The 17,997-nt window shown below is 40.4% G+C and overlaps 1 protein-coding gene across 1 annotated transcript in view; it reads left to right on the top strand.

The window, feature by feature from the left end:
• Positions 1-10,157: 10,157 nt before the first annotated feature.
• LOC138056531 (uncharacterized) overlaps positions 10,158-17,997 on the top strand; it is an 8,603-nt gene continuing 763 nt past the window's right edge. The window contains exons 1-3 of the mRNA XM_068902348.1: positions 10,158-10,329; positions 14,747-14,854; positions 16,442-16,563. Coding sequence (XP_068758449.1) covers positions 10,257-10,329; positions 14,747-14,854; positions 16,442-16,563 — 303 coding nt within the window. The 5' untranslated portion in view covers positions 10,158-10,256. The remainder of the gene's footprint in view (positions 10,330-14,746; positions 14,855-16,441; positions 16,564-17,997) is intronic.

Here is a 17,997-nt window from a genome sequence, read left to right as displayed (position 1 = left end):
TACAGGTACATAACTAAACACACAATATTTAAAGATAACTGTATTAATTAACAAGAAAAGCCGCTGTACAAAATGCGACCCTCGATTCTCTTTTAAAACCAGTTAACTCAATGGTACGGATAAAATCAGGTAGCGCATTTCGCAGCTTAGCTGATACGTTAGAAAAAGAACCAAGACCATAACTGCTTGTTTTAGGTTTATTGAGGGACAAAATGTAATTTCCACGAAGATCATGTATACGAAGATTTTCAATGCGCTTATTGCATAGAGATGTAGAGTTTGGCTTATTAAGTGGTAAGAGGACAGGTAATTTGCAAATATAAATCTCAGTATTCTCTTATTTACATTCTACCCTCTGCTTGACCAGAAATTACGAAAGGCCAGTTTTTTTGCTACAAGGATAACAGCGAAAAAAAGCACTACTTTGTTGCAAGTTTTCTAGAGTAAAAACTTCTTCAGAAATCAAAAGTCTACGTTAACAGCACACACCAGGGTTACTCCTTAGTATCTGGCTAGAGATCTTGTTCTCACTACTTTTCGCTGCGGCCGCGGTTTAGCCATTTGATGAGGGCCAGTCTCGTGCTTCTCAAGTTGCCTCCTTCATGACCAAAAAGAATTCTGGGTAATTCTGCCATTCCATGACAAGGGAAGCCCCACGATTCTCATTTCATTGATTTTTTATAAGTGTCGGGTCACCCAGTCCTACCAGCAAAATAGAGCACTGATTGAGGTTTTTAGCTTTCAAAACTTGCCCAAATTGTATCGGTAGGTGCTGGACTTCGTCCACAGAAAGGCCAGAGAGACAACTTCACTCGTGAACCGCCATGTTTACAACAGAGCATTTTTGGCGTCCCAGTCTGCATGAAACCACCTCTCACCTCTGTCTTGAGAAGACCAGACACGCGCGCTTCTTACCTTAGGAGTTTATGCCTGTAGAATCTGTTCAACTGAAATGTCAATTCCTTGTAAAAACCAGCCAGCATCTCAATTGTTTTTGGTAGGCTACGTATCGGAAAGCCAGAATATTTGCGCATGCGCGGACGGAATGTTTGAGCAAGAGAGAAAAACGCAGTACCTCCAGACACCGGCGCTGGAGCGTCGTACCAAACGAGTCATCCCGGGATTTCGGCCCGTGCGATCGCTTTTGGACGCAGTTGGCCCTTCGCTGCTTTCTGCTACCGACCTTGCCTCCCGGTACGGCATTGAGGGAGAGATATGTCGGCCCCTAAACCATATGTGACAAATCCCACGCCTACTCACAGCTCCAAACCGCCCTTGTCAGTTTAACGTAAGAATTCGATGGCTTATATATTCAAGGCAAAAGTCATTTCTCTTTCATATGGAAAGCACTGAATTCGCAGACTACAAAGTGTACGCATGCGCCCTGCTAAAGGTAACACGCAAACATGCGTGCATGTTTCAGAATAACTACAAGAACTAATATCTTGGAGACATTACATTTACAGCTAAAATACATAGCATATACAGGTACATAACTAAACACACAATATTTAAAGATAACTGTATTAATTAACAAGAAAAGCCGCTGTACAAAATGCGACCCTCGATTCTCTTTTAAAACCAGTTAACTCAATGGTACGGATAAAATCAGGTAGCGCATTTCGCAGCTTAGCTGATACGTTAGAAAAAGAACCAAGACCATAACTGCTTGTTTTAGGTTTATTGAGGGACAAAATGTAATTTCCACGAAGATCATGTATACGAAGATTTTCAATGCGCTTATTGCATAGAGATGTAGAGTTTGGCTTATTAAGTGGTAAGAGGACAGGTAATTTGCAAATATAAATCTCAGTATTCTCTTATTTACATTCTACCCTCTGCTTGACCAGAAATTACGAAAGGCCAGTTTTTTTGCTACAAGGATAACAGCGAAAAAAAGCACTACTTTGTTGCAAGTTTTCTAGAGTAAAAACTTCTTCAGAAATCAAAAGTCTACGTTAACAGCACACACCAGGGTTACTCCTTAGTATCTGGCTAGAGATCTTGTTCTCACTACTTTTCGCTGCGGCCGCGGTTTAGCCATTTGATGAGGGCCAGTCTCGTGCTTCTCAAGTTGCCTCCTTCATGACCAAAAAGAATTCTGGGTAATTCTGCCATTCCATGACAAGGGAAGCCCCACGATTCTCATTTCATTGATTTTTTATAAGTGTCGGGTCACCCAGTCCTACCAGCAAAATAGAGCACTGATTGAGGTTTTTAGCTTTCAAAACTTGCCCAAATTGTATCGGTAGGTGCTGGACTTCGTCCACAGAAAGGCCAGAGAGACAACTTCACTCGTGAACCGCCATGTTTACAACAGAGCATTTTTGGCGTCCCAGTCTGCATGAAACCACCTCTCACCTCTGTCTTGAGAAGACCAGACACGCGCGCTTCTTACCTTAGGAGTTTATGCCTGTAGAATCTGTTCAACTGAAATGTCAATTCCTTGTAAAAACCAGCCAGCATCTCAATTGTTTTTGGTAGGCTACGTATCGGAAAGCCAGAATATTTGCGCATGCGCGGACGGAATGTTTGAACAAGAGAGAAAAACGCAGTACCTCCAGACACCGGCGCTGGAGCGTCGTACCAAACGAGTCATCCCGGGATTTCGGCCCGTGCGATCGCTTTTGGACGCAGTTGGCCCTTCGCTGCTTTCTGCTACCGACCTTGCCTCCCGGTACGGCATTGAGGGAGAGATATGTCGGCCCCTAAACCATATGTGACAAATCCCACGCCTACTCACAGCTCCAAACCGCCCTTGTCAGTTTAACGTAAGAATTCGATGGCTTATATATTCAAGGCAAAAGTCATTTCTCTTTCATATGGAAAGCACTGAATTCGCAGACTACAAAGTGTACGCATGCGCCCTGCTAAAGGTAACACGCAAACATGCGTGCATGTTTCAGAATAACTACAAGAACTAATATCTTGGAGACATTACATTTACAGCTAAAATACATAGCATATACAGGTACATAACTAAACACACAATATTTAAAGATAACTGTATTAATTAACAAGAAAAGCCGCTGTACAAAATGCGACCCTCGATTCTCTTTTAAAACCAGTTAACTCAATGGTACGGATAAAATCAGGTAGCGCATTTCGCAGCTTAGCTGATACGTTAGAAAAAGAACCAAGACCATAACTGCTTGTTTTAGGTTTATTGAGGGACAAAATGTAATTTCCACGAAGATCATGTATACGAAGATTTTCAATGCGCTTATTGCATAGAGATGTAGAGTTTGGCTTATTAAGTGGTAAGAGGACAGGTAATTTGCAAATATAAATCTCAGTATTCTCTTATTTACATTCTACCCTCTGCTTGACCAGAAATTACGAAAGGCCAGTTTTTTTGCTACAAGGATAACAGCGAAAAAAAGCACTACTTTGTTGCAAGTTTTCTAGAGTAAAAACTTCTTCAGAAATCAAAAGTCTACGTTAACAGCACACACCAGGGTTACTCCTTAGTATCTGGCTAGAGATCTTGTTCTCACTACTTTTCGCTGCGGCCGCGGTTTAGCCATTTGATGAGGGCCAGTCTCGTGCTTCTCAAGTTGCCTCCTTCATGACCAAAAAGAATTCTGGGTAATTCTGCCATTCCATGACAAGGGAAGCCCCACGATTCTCATTTCATTGATTTTTTATAAGTGTCGGGTCACCCAGTCCTACCAGCAAAATAGAGCACTGATTGAGGTTTTTAGCTTTCAAAACTTGCCCAAATTGTATCGGTAGGTGCTGGACTTCGTCCACAGAAAGGCCAGAGAGACAACTTCACTCGTGAACCGCCATGTTTACAACAGAGCATTTTTGGCGTCCCAGTCTGCATGAAACCACCTCTCACCTCTGTCTTGAGAAGACCAGACACGCGCGCTTCTTACCTTAGGAGTTTATGCCTGTAGAATCTGTTCAACTGAAATGTCAATTCCTTGTAAAAACCAGCCAGCATCTCAATTGTTTTTGGTAGGCTACGTATCGGAAAGCCAGAATATTTGCGCATGCGCGGACGGAATGTTTGAGCAAGAGAGAAAAACGCAGTACCTCCAGACACCGGCGCTGGAGCGTCGTACCAAACGAGTCATCCCGGGATTTCGGCCCGTGCGATCGCTTTTGGACGCAGTTGGCCCTTCGCTGCTTTCTGCTACCGACCTTGCCTCCCGGTACGGCATTGAGGGAGAGATATGTCGGCCCCTAAACCATATGTGACAAATCCCACGCCTACTCACAGCTCCAAACCGCCCTTGTCAGTTTAACGTAAGAATTCGATGGCTTATATATTCAAGGCAAAAGTCATTTCTCTTTCATATGGAAAGCACTGAATTCGCAGACTACAAAGTGTACGCATGCGCCCTGCTAAAGGTAACACGCAAACATGCGTGCATGTTTCAGAATAACTACAAGAACTAATATCTTGGAGACATTACATTTACAGCTAAAATACATAGCATATACAGGTACATAACTAAACACACAATATTTAAAGATAACTGTATTAATTAACAAGAAAAGCCGCTGTACAAAATGCGACCCTCGATTCTCTTTTAAAACCAGTTAACTCAATGGTACGGATAAAATCAGGTAGCGCATTTCGCAGCTTAGCTGATACGTTAGAAAAAGAACCAAGACCATAACTGCTTGTTTTAGGTTTATTGAGGGACAAAATGTAATTTCCACGAAGATCATGTATACGAAGATTTTCAATGCGCTTATTGCATAGAGATGTAGAGTTTGGCTTATTAAGTGGTAAGAGGACAGGTAATTTGCAAATATAAATCTCAGTATTCTCTTATTTACATTCTACCCTCTGCTTGACCAGAAATTACGAAAGGCCAGTTTTTTTGCTACAAGGATAACAGCGAAAAAAAGCACTACTTTGTTGCAAGTTTTCTAGAGTAAAAACTTCTTCAGAAATCAAAAGTCTACGTTAACAGCACACACCAGGGTTACTCCTTAGTATCTGGCTAGAGATCTTGTTCTCACTACTTTTCGCTGCGGCCGCGGTTTAGCCATTTGATGAGGGCCAGTCTCGTGCTTCTCAAGTTGCCTCCTTCATGACCAAAAAGAATTCTGGGTAATTCTGCCATTCCATGACAAGGGAAGCCCCACGATTCTCATTTCATTGATTTTTTATAAGTGTCGGGTCACCCAGTCCTACCAGCAAAATAGAGCACTGATTGAGGTTTTTAGCTTTCAAAACTTGCCCAAATTGTATCGGTAGGTGCTGGACTTCGTCCACAGAAAGGCCAGAGAGACAACTTCACTCGTGAACCGCCATGTTTACAACAGAGCATTTTTGGCGTCCCAGTCTGCATGAAACCACCTCTCACCTCTGTCTTGAGAAGACCAGACACGCGCGCTTCTTACCTTAGGAGTTTATGCCTGTAGAATCTGTTCAACTGAAATGTCAATTCCTTGTAAAAACCAGCCAGCATCTCAATTGTTTTTGGTAGGCTACGTATCGGAAAGCCAGAATATTTGCGCATGCGCGGACGGAATGTTTGAGCAAGAGAGAAAAACGCAGTACCTCCAGACACCGGCGCTGGAGCGTCGTACCAAACGAGTCATCCCGGGATTTCGGCCCGTGCGATCGCTTTTGGACGCAGTTGGCCCTTCGCTGCTTTCTGCTACCGACCTTGCCTCCCGGTACGGCATTGAGGGAGAGATATGTCGGCCCCTAAACCATATGTGACAAATCCCACGCCTACTCACAGCTCCAAACCGCCCTTGTCAGTTTAACGTAAGAATTCGATGGCTTATATATTCAAGGCAAAAGTCATTTCTCTTTCATATGGAAAGCACTGAATTCGCAGACTACAAAGTGTACGCATGCGCCCTGCTAAAGGTAACACGCAAACATGCGTGCATGTTTCAGAATAACTACAAGAACTAATATCTTGGAGACATTACATTTACAGCTAAAATACATAGCATATACAGGTACATAACTAAACACACAATATTTAAAGATAACTGTATTAATTAACAAGAAAAGCCGCTGTACAAAATGCGACCCTCGATTCTCTTTTAAAACCAGTTAACTCAATGGTACGGATAAAATCAGGTAGCGCATTTCGCAGCTTAGCTGATACGTTAGAAAAAGAACCAAGACCATAACTGCTTGTTTTAGGTTTATTGAGGGACAAAATGTAATTTCCACGAAGATCATGTATACGAAGATTTTCAATGCGCTTATTGCATAGAGATGTAGAGTTTGGCTTATTAAGTGGTAAGAGGACAGGTAATTTGCAAATATAAATCTCAGTATTCTCTTATTTACATTCTACCCTCTGCTTGACCAGAAATTACGAAAGGCCAGTTTTTTTGCTACAAGGATAACAGCGAAAAAAAGCACTACTTTGTTGCAAGTTTTCTAGAGTAAAAACTTCTTCAGAAATCAAAAGTCTACGTTAACAGCACACACCAGGGTTACTCCTTAGTATCTGGCTAGAGATCTTGTTCTCACTACTTTTCGCTGCGGCCGCGGTTTAGCCATTTGATGAGGGCCAGTCTCGTGCTTCTCAAGTTGCCTCCTTCATGACCAAAAAGAATTCTGGGTAATTCTGCCATTCCATGACAAGGGAAGCCCCACGATTCTCATTTCATTGATTTTTTATAAGTGTCGGGTCACCCAGTCCTACCAGCAAAATAGAGCACTGATTGAGGTTTTTAGCTTTCAAAACTTGCCCAAATTGTATCGGTAGGTGCTGGACTTCGTCCACAGAAAGGCCAGAGAGACAACTTCACTCGTGAACCGCCATGTTTACAACAGAGCATTTTTGGCGTCCCAGTCTGCATGAAACCACCTCTCACCTCTGTCTTGAGAAGACCAGACACGCGCGCTTCTTACCTTAGGAGTTTATGCCTGTAGAATCTGTTCAACTGAAATGTCAATTCCTTGTAAAAACCAGCCAGCATCTCAATTGTTTTTGGTAGGCTACGTATCGGAAAGCCAGAATATTTGCGCATGCGCGGACGGAATGTTTGAGCAAGAGAGAAAAACGCAGTACCTCCAGACACCGGCGCTGGAGCGTCGTACCAAACGAGTCATCCCGGGATTTCGGCCCGTGCGATCGCTTTTGGACGCAGTTGGCCCTTCGCTGCTTTCTGCTACCGACCTTGCCTCCCGGTACGGCATTGAGGGAGAGATATGTCGGCCCCTAAACCATATGTGACAAATCCCACGCCTACTCACAGCTCCAAACCGCCCTTGTCAGTTTAACGTAAGAATTCGATGGCTTATATATTCAAGGCAAAAGTCATTTCTCTTTCATATGGAAAGCACTGAATTCGCAGACTACAAAGTGTACGCATGCGCCCTGCTAAAGGTAACACGCAAACATGCGTGCATGTTTCAGAATAACTACAAGAACTAATATCTTGGAGACATTACATTTACAGCTAAAATACATAGCATATACAGGTACATAACTAAACACACAATATTTAAAGATAACTGTATTAATTAACAAGAAAAGCCGCTGTACAAAATGCGACCCTCGATTCTCTTTTAAAACCAGTTAACTCAATGGTACGGATAAAATCAGGTAGCGCATTTCGCAGCTTAGCTGATACGTTAGAAAAAGAACCAAGACCATAACTGCTTGTTTTAGGTTTATTGAGGGACAAAATGTAATTTCCACGAAGATCATGTATACGAAGATTTTCAATGCGCTTATTGCATAGAGATGTAGAGTTTGGCTTATTAAGTGGTAAGAGGACAGGTAATTTGCAAATATAAATCTCAGTATTCTCTTATTTACATTCTACCCTCTGCTTGACCAGAAATTACGAAAGGCCAGTTTTTTTGCTACAAGGATAACAGCGAAAAAAAGCACTACTTTGTTGCAAGTTTTCTAGAGTAAAAACTTCTTCAGAAATCAAAAGTCTACGTTAACAGCACACACCAGGGTTACTCCTTAGTATCTGGCTAGAGATCTTGTTCTCACTACTTTTCGCTGCGGCCGCGGTTTAGCCATTTGATGAGGGCCAGTCTCGTGCTTCTCAAGTTGCCTCCTTCATGACCAAAAAGAATTCTGGGTAATTCTGCCATTCCATGACAAGGGAAGCCCCACGATTCTCATTTCATTGATTTTTTATAAGTGTCGGGTCACCCAGTCCTACCAGCAAAATAGAGCACTGATTGAGGTTTTTAGCTTTCAAAACTTGCCCAAATTGTATCGGTAGGTGCTGGACTTCGTCCACAGAAAGGCCAGAGAGACAACTTCACTCGTGAACCGCCATGTTTACAACAGAGCATTTTTGGCGTCCCAGTCTGCATGAAACCACCTCTCACCTCTGTTTTCTTTCGAAGGCTTGCCTTGACCCACTTTTCAGCTTAATGATGCCAGGTTGTGGGCTTCTGTAGACGAATATTGCCCGAAAAATGGTATATAAAATGGTAAACGTACCAGATTTTACCTGCCTGTTTCGCTCCTCGAACAGTATCCGTTGACGGCTGTCACGTGATGCCCATACTTGAGCCCACATTGACCCAAAACCGCAGGTGTTTTAAAGAGAACTTCTTGTATGACGAAGCTAAGTGCTGCAGACTGTTTATGGCCTAAATATCTTACATGCTTTTATCTGCTTTTTTCTTTCAAAATTTATTTTCATGATTTTTCCATTCAATACCTGAATTGACATGTCAAGAAAAATAACATAATTTGTAAAGAAGCTGCACAGATTCGCTAATCTGCGATCAAGCCCATTTTTAGCTTCGCCCATATGTTCTCTTATGTCGTCGCTCGCTAAAATTGGGCCTAGCGAAAATTGTCTTAAAATCCCGTACGGTCCGTGAAATTTTGCCCAACCAAACTCGTGATCTGATTGGCTGTTAAAACGCCGGAAGTGAAAACGCCGGAAGTGAAAACGCCATCGTGATTGTGTGCAGCTCTCGCGAAGTCCTCGAGACTGATCCGTCATTAGCGTACGAAGAAATTTGCTGTCTTTTTTTTCTTACAATGATGTGACGGTGCAACTTAATTTTATTTGTATCTTAAATTCAACTAGATAACGTTTTGTCATACTCTCTAAAAGTTAAAGAATCCAGGGAGATTTCGAGCAAAGAAACAAAAACGGTAGTCCACCGACTTAGTTTTTCAGATAATTTTCAAAAGCTGGAAATTAGAGGGCCTTTTTGTGAACCTGGTGTGTTGCCATGGTAGCCTATATGACGTCATAAGTGCCCTTAAAGTATTACCCAACAATTGGCCTTTCCGAAATTCAGCAGGGAACTGGGGCGAGTTTCAATCGATAAACTGACCTTATCACATAAAAGATCATGTTGAGATTGGTCATTTGGCCAATTATGGTGCTTTTAGGGAGAACAGAGACTAAGTTATGGACCTTGAAACATGGTTCAAAATCCATACAAACGTCTCTAATTTAAATTTTGACAAAGCGTCCCTCAAAACCATATAAACTCTAATTTTTTTTATGATTTCCGTGATACTCTTTAAAATGGGCGAACATAGCGATTTTCACCGCAGCTTCTTTTAAATTGTAGGTACATGACGGGATTTTACAGTTGTCACTAAACTGATGAAAAAAAGTTAGAGTTTATATGGTTTTGAGGGACGCTTTGTCAAAATTATAGACGTTTGTATGGATTTTGAATCATGTTTCAAGGTCCATAACTTGGTCTCTGTTCACCCTAAAAGCACCATACCTGGCCAAATGACTAATCTCAACATGATCTTTCATGTGATAGTGTCAGTTTATCGATTAGTTGAAAATTGAAACTCGCCCCAGTTCCCTGCTGAATTTCGGAAAGGCCAATAGAGTTGCGAAGATATTTATAGTTTGCCTACACTATATATATATCGCTCTTTGGTATCTTTCATTGTTTCACAAACACTAAAGCAACGAAAACCCTTTCGAGCCTCCTTAACATTGCTAGCTTGCTAAAACTGTGATTTTCGTAAATTGAGAGGCTGGTTTTTTTTAAAATAATGTTTAATTGATATCTTTTAACCTCTCTTGTTACCGCAGTAATAATCTTCACCAATATCGTATCTGTTTGCTTTTAAACAACATCTTTTGGCAAATGTCTATTCAAATGACATATTTGACAGGTTTTCTCCAGTGATAAATGAAATACATACAAAGTCAAAAGGCTATTAGAAGAGTTATAAGATATGAAGTTAAATTAAACTGTGCTCATTGGGTAGGAAAATTATTCACTTTAGTTAGCTCGAGCGAGAAAGGTTCTCTTCACATTGCACAACAAAAAACGCCTTGTAACTTTGAGCGATCAAATGGAAAGTTTACTTGTATTAATCGCAAGCTTTCTTCTAATGCAGACGGTGATTGGAGTTCAGAGCGACATTGGTGAGGGTTTTTTAAGTTAAATTTCATTGGTACAACAAGGTGAACCATCCCTGAGATTTTAACCATAGGCGGGCAAGTTAATGTTTAAGTTTAGAGAACTGATTTTCGGCAAATACCATCCATATTTCTGTTTCCATTCAATCTTAGCAACAGAGAAAAAGGAAGGTGTATGAAAGGTCGATAACCGGGACTATGTGTATATAAGTTAAAAATTCAAGTTCGAGTTATGAGTATCGGCACTAAGGGATGACCAATTTGAAATGTATAATAACTTTCCAAGCTTCGTAAACTGATGTTATTCTACAATTGGCTATGGTGGTTTCAAGTTTATAAGGAAGCGAAAAACAACTTGCAAGAGGAAAGGAAAGGACTAAATTTCACAACCGTCGAACAGAACTGGAGTGCTTTTGTTTTATATTTCTTTGGTACGAGGTAACTATCCCAGATGTTAACCATCCCAGTATATAATAAGGTAACATAAGTATTTGCAAAAAGCCTGAAAATGTAAGCTTGGACGTGAATTGTGAATGTAGGATTCTGTTGCAATCCGTACTCTCTTGGCAAAAGAAGTATTTGTGTTCGAGCTTTTAAAATGTTTTTGTGTAATCTGACTGCTTGAAGCTATGCAAAGAGAGAATTTGAAACCGTTTTGAAGATGATCACGCAGCTAGAAATGATAATTTTTTTTCAGACAAATCGTAGTGTGTACTTAGCAATTATAGTATTCACCCTTGCGGCTGTCAAAACATTATATCTCCTTTAAGGTGACACAACGCGTTTAAACACGAAAAAAAAAAAAAAGGACGGCAAAGCGACGCCAGAAACCGATCGGTACATCGACTTTACTTTCACTTGTCGTTCTCTACAACGTGAAACAATCAAAATTAATGTTTTGGCCATACAATGAATATTCTTCACCAAGCTTTCCTTTTAAACAATAATTTGGGTGTCTTCTTCCGGTCTTAAAAAATGCTGTCAATAGCTTTTACGCGATAAGTTTTAATTAAGGTCGCAAACGAATACATTTCACAGAAAACAAACTCAGCAATTACTACTCGTAAAAAGTCCTTAATTAAAATAATTTAATACAACTTATCGCGTAATAAGCAGTCTAAAGGGCTGACTCATAACGTCAACGTCAGTTTCGAATTCCGGAAACTAGCTACAAGTCACTAAAGTTAATAATATTTGGATTCCACGAGTTATCTCCAATCTTCGGGATCTATTTCACCCAGTCCATGAAACTAAAAGACAGCAGTTGAACTATTGCTTTTGTCAGATCCTCTTTGATATACGAGTGATTTATTCCCCCTTGCGAATCTTGTGCGCATGTATCTCCGTCGGACGCCTGAAGATAGCAAGTGTATTTCGAAAAATCTCTATGAATTACGAGTCCGCGTGACAATTGGAAAAAAGATTAATCAAGAGTGAAAGACGAGAAGCAACTATGAAGAACACCGAATCCGTATATCTCTGTGATGATTGCTGCTGTTATGAAAATCGTCTTTTAAGGAGGCTCGAAATAGTTTCGAACAAACAAACCAACATATTTTTAGATGTAGTTAGGGTAATCATATCAAGACAAAATTTGGCCAGGGTATTAAGTACCCATCATAAATTTCTCACGTCACATTTTCCTCCAAAAAAACGTTACCATGGCAACGATATAAGGCATTTCCTTGAGCCTTAAAATCAACATATATATTTTTTGAAAAACAACGGGACGGTGATATCTTCCCATTCAGCGTTACCAGATAATATTAGAGATAATCTCTAAAATATTTAAATTTCAACAAAATCTGTAGGTCAGAATTATTTTTAAATTTGAAAGACAAACGTTTTAAATCTAAGCTAACAGGCAAAAAATGAAAAAAATTCACCTCCGGAAGCAGAAATATAAGCGAGTAAAGTTGCAAAATCAGGAAAAATGAGGGGGTTACAAGATCGGCATTTATGCATGCGTCACCGAGCTCATTCGAGTGCACACGCGAGTGAGGCTACAGGCCAACACAAACGGATTTAAGTGACCATGAAACCGTTTGTGTATAATTTTCGCTGTTTTCGTGAATAGGACATATCTATTTATATTCCATATGTATTGGAATTAGAAGAAAGGTGAGCGAAACTAGCCGTATTTGTTTCTTTCTGGTGACCCACTTTGAATCGTGAGCTTTGCGTGTGTGGCGTACGCGCGCGCGCTCGGCTGAAAACCCTTCCGAGCCTCCTTAAGGAGGCTCAAAAGGGTTTTCTGCTGAGCACGCGCGCGTGAGACACACACGCAATTCGTTAGTTGCTCGCGTCAGCTCATGATTCAAATGGGTCACCAGAAATAAACAAATACCGCTGATTTCGCCCACCTTTCTCCTAATTCCTATATTTATGGAATATAAACGTTTATGTTGGCATGTAGCTCTACCCGCGCGCGGACTCGAATGGGCGGGTGACACATGCGTAAATGCTGATCTTGTAACCCCCTCATTTTTCCTGATTTTGCAACTTTACTCGTTTATATCCTTGCTTCCGGAAGGTGAATTTGTTTCATTTTTTTCATGTTAGCTTAGATTAATAAACGTCTGTCTTTCAAATTTAAAAAAGTTCTGTAGGTGAAAAAAAAAATTAGAGACACATTTCGACAAAATTGATTTTTCCGAAAAACTGGCCTACAGATTTTGTTGAATTTTAAATATTTTAGAGATTATTTCTAACATTATCTGGTAAAGCTGAATGGGAAGATTTCCCCGTCCCGTTTCTTCAAAAAAGACAAAAGATGCTGATTTTAAGGCTCAAAGAAATGCCTAATATCGTTGCCATGGTAACGTTATTTTGGAGAAAAATATAATGTGAGAAAGCTACGATGGGTACTTAATACCCTTGCCAAATTTCGTCTTGATATGATTACCCTAACTGTATCTAAGGACAGAATATGTTGATTTGTTTGAAAAAAGGAGAAACTATTTCTAGCCTCCTTAAGCGAATCTCTTGCCAGCTCCGGTCAATAGACCTGTTCACGGTTACTGACGCCATCTTGGTTGGAGAGCAAACGCGGCTTAAGTTACAGTGAAATGAATGTATAGGATTTTGGCCGAATTCAAACCTCGATAACTCCACTAAAAAGCGGCAGATTTCAAAAATTTTAAAACATTTTTAGTCATTTTATTAATATCATTCACTCAACGGAAAGTTAGATCATTGCACAAGGCAAAACGTCTGAAAACTGGATATTAGAAATCTGCTCATTTTGCTTCAAATTTCGCGGGAATTTGCATAATTTTGTTTATAAGGGTTTATATGAAATTTACAAATTTCGTTTACGGTCGCTATAGCTTGATTCTGATCGTCGTATTCCGCGATAATAATCTCAATGAAAACGCTTTTTGAGATATATTCTCGCTAACCACAATAGTTAAACCTTAAAAGATTATAATGGTTCGAAGTCGGCAAAATTCCCATACATTTACTGTAATTTAAGTCGTGTTTGCCCCCCAACCAATATGGCGTCAGAAACCGTGAAAAGGTCTATTTATATCGATATCTCACTCAGTTTTCTTCTTCCTTTTTTTTAGAACTTTCAGAGAATCCGTCTCTTGTCCTAAGACATGCACCTTACACAATCGTACAATCAGGCGATAAAATCATCGACATAAAAAAAGATAAGCAGTTTAAAACAGCGTACTCACAACTTCAGCAACTTCAATCCGGCTCAAAAGATTGCGGGACACTTGTCAAATTTTGGGCGAAAAGTAGAGAATTTACTGTACATATTGCCATCGTTATATGAGCAACGCGTGTTCTTCTTTCGCTATCTTTTTCGAAAGTCTTCCGAGACGTCCGCATGCAGGCCAACCTCGGTCCGATGTTTGAAAGAAAATAAATATTCATCAGCCTTTCACGTGCGCCGTCATTTTCTCTTTTCACTAAGAGCCTGAGAGCGAGGCAATACTGCATGCGGACGTCTCGGAAGACAGACTTCCGCTAGAACAAAGACTTCCGCTCGTCTAAAAATAACTCTCGTGGACATAACATATCCCGGCCAACGCCCTGAGCCTCCCTCTCTGTCCCCTCATTTTCTCTTGTCACAATCAAATATTACTTTTAGCGCATTGTGATTGGTTAGCTCAGAGGTTACCGGTATGATATTAGCAAGTGCTATTATCACCGCTGTTTCAAAAAAGAGGAAACTACTGAAAGCTTTAATTACGCGATGGCCATCTCTATTCTCGGTTTTCACATGACGTCACGACCGCCATGTTGGTGCCCCTAAACAAAGAAAAGGCGGCCATGTGGGTGCCCGACCAAATCCTCCGGGAATTTAACTCTATTATTATGCAAACGCTTCTTTTTGTTTTCGTTGAAAAACATGGCTGTTGATCACGTGAGTGAAAACCAGCTCTTTAACATTTTGCTTCTTTTACTGTAGAATGTCAGGATATGCAGGACCAGATTTTATGCAGGGAAGCTCTGGAAGAAGGCCAATGTTATGATCATCCATGGAGTTCAAAATGTCGAAAGACTTGTGGTCGATGTGGTATGTCCATATATGTATACGACAAGTTCTCGATGACTTATCGATAAGTATCGTTCGAGTATCGTTTTGGGTATCGTTTTGAGTATCGTTTTAAAGGCAAAAGAAATCGAATAGTTTACAATGTCGGCTATCGCTTTCACCCCCGCCACCCTAAGTTTTTTTTTCAATGGAGATTTGAACGGATCCGTTAAAATCTGAAATTTTGTTTCTTTTAAAACTTGAATGACATGACGTGGAAGAAACTCTGATATCCATGAGTCTAAGATGGGTTAGAAGCATGCTATCTGTTAGCTCAAAGGTGAATTTTGTAAAGGTACACCTCTAGTTATCAATTATAAATACACTTTGCGCCTGAAATGAAACAAAGTGACGCAAAATCAACCAATCAGGAGAGGCTACGCCAAGCGTGACTCCATCATATTTTATTCCTAATTTTCAGCAGTCTTTCCTGGCGACTAATTTCGCGGAAACGAGCAACTTTAAAAAGACACATTTTTGACTGTCCTGAGGGGCCTGTTTGAGTCATAGGAAGAATCTCTTGCAAATTACCCTTGTTTAACTATACCGTACATGAAGTATCACCCGTAAGTGTAGAATAGTATCGTATAAACTCTTGTTCTTAGGCCATCGTAGCTTGATTAAGAGAATAAGCTAGCTATTACTTTTCATTACTTTTCATTATGTCTAGACACGTACTGCTGCAGATCATTTTTCTCAGTCTAGGTTCCAGACCCCTATTGTTTACGATATATATATAGTTTTAAATTGTAACGGTCACTTTTGAAAATGTGTGTTGACTAGCATACGAAACGTCAAGTTTTATAAAAATGCGTTGGAATACAATGTTTATCACCGCTGTTTGTGTTATTTTCTTAATCAAGTGTGGAATAGTTCACCATTCTCCAAGACTTCATGCTGAACCCACAAACAGACATTTTTAAACATATTAATGTATAAATAAACAAAAAAAGAAACAAACAAGCAAGGCAATGAAACAAAAACGAATTAACGAAAACACTAATGAAAGAAGATTAGCAGTGAAAATATTATTACATATGTTCTATATGACCTCCCAGAGGGTGGTTCTGCCTTGTTCAAAACTCTGTTGTGTTCGTTCCCGTTTTCCAGGTATTAAGAAGGAACTTGTTCCACCCCTTTCATGCACGATCCCTAAAAAAGTTTTACTTTCCTTTATATTTGCCTTTGTTCTTAAGTCTTAAGTTCACATTGGTCATGTTTCCTTGTGTTTCTCCAACCCGTTCGAGACTTCTCTCTTCTCATAGTCTGCGCGCCAACACCAGGCGGAATAATGGTGATCAAATATTAAACACAAGGTACCATAACACTGACGCGGTGTGGCAAGCACATCAAGCATGCGCACAACCATTTCACCCGGTTAATTGGCAGCCATGGACAGCTGTTTCGGCCTTGTTTGATACCTAACAACTCCATGGCTGGCAATTAACCGGGTGAAATGGTTGTGCGCATGCTTGATGTGTTGGCCACACGGGATTGGTCTGAGATTGCAAAACCTGTGAAAAAAGCGCTTCAGTTAAGATAATATCTAATTAACCGTATGTTTCTTAGATGAATGCTACGATGCGGAGAACTCAATAACGTGTGTAGACGAAAAGGAAAAAGGCAAGTGTGGTGAAGTCGAAACTGCGCATGCCTGCAGTAAGACCTGCGACACCCTCGCCTGCAGCCAGGTAACCTAGCCTGCTTTTCAAGAGTCAAACATGTTTTAAAGTCGAAAATGCGAAGCCTAAAAAAGAATGATGAAGGGCGAACTATTTCCAAACTGGATTGATGCGATGGGTTTTTTACTCAAAATAGGAACTGAGCGGTTGTTAAATGCTCGCGTTGTCCTCGAACCTTAAAAGTTTTTAGGGAGCTTTAGCAATGACGACGGCAACGGCAACGAGAACGTCATGTAAAAACATAAATTCCCGTTATTGCGATCATTTCGCGACTATTCCGAACTTTTTAATATGACAAAGGTGTGGCAATCCTTCAGAAATGAAACCGTGACGAGTGGCGGTTAATTTAGGGGAGAAAAATGAAAATTTATGTCCAAGGGCTGACGTTCTCCATAACACCTCAAACTTGGTTATTTCACGTTGTAGTTTTGCTGACGACGGCAAAGAAATTGACAAAAAGGAAAAACGCACGTGCAGGGCGTGCAAAGCTACTGACTTTGTCTACTGAATATGCAAATTTGTAACGTCCTCGTTGCCGTCGCCGTTGTGGTTGCTAAAGCTCCCTAATAAAACGTAAAGCGACGGGAAAGAAATGTAAAAGCAACAACTGCGAGGGCAACGAGAACGTCATCCCAAACTATAAATTCACATTATTGTATTTAACCTTTTTAATGACAAGGGTGTGGTAGTTCCTCAAAAATGACACTGGTTGGAACGGCGCTTGATTTAAGGGAGAAAATGACAATTTATCCACAAGTACTGAAGTTCTTCACAAAACCTCAAATTTGGCTATTTCACGTTGCTGTCAGTTTGCTGACGACGGCGAAGAAATGGACAAAAGGGAAAAACCCAAGTGCAGAGAGAGCAAAGCTATTGTTTTTGCGTAATAAATATGCAAATTTGTGACGTTCTCGTTGCCGTAGCAAATTTCCCTTTCGTAAACGGTCGTTGCCATTTGAAACGGTCGTTGCCATTTCTCAGAACGGTCGTTGCCATTTGAAACGGTCGATGCCATTTATAACGGTCGACTACATACTTCACTTCAAAGAAAATTAAAAGAAACAAACTAAGAAAAAATATTAACAAAAATTAAGACAAAAAAAGGAAAAAAACAAATTTATAAAAGAAAAACTGGAGGAAAAAGAGAGTCCGAAAATTTCAAAACTCGAACTCGGGTTCTTAGCCCTCACCCCAAACAGAACCCTAACTCATATGACCAGCGAGACACAACTCCCAGTAACCGCAACCTTTTGAGTTCTTAGACCTACTGAGTGTAATTCAGAGCTGAAAAATGGCATCGACCGTTTCAAATGGCAACGACCGTTCTGAGAAATGGCAACGACCGTTTACGAAAGGGAAATAAGCGTCGCCGTAATCGTTGCTAAAGCTCCCTACTATGGTCAGAGCACGAAAAAGCACGCACAAACCAATTTCAACAATTTC

The sequence above is a fragment of the Montipora capricornis genome, chromosome 7 (assembly GCF_036669925.1).
Source record: "Montipora capricornis isolate CH-2021 chromosome 7, ASM3666992v2, whole genome shotgun sequence".
NCBI lineage: Eukaryota > Metazoa > Cnidaria > Anthozoa > Scleractinia > Acroporidae > Montipora > Montipora capricornis.
This window is presented reverse-complemented; position numbering and strand designations above follow the sequence as displayed.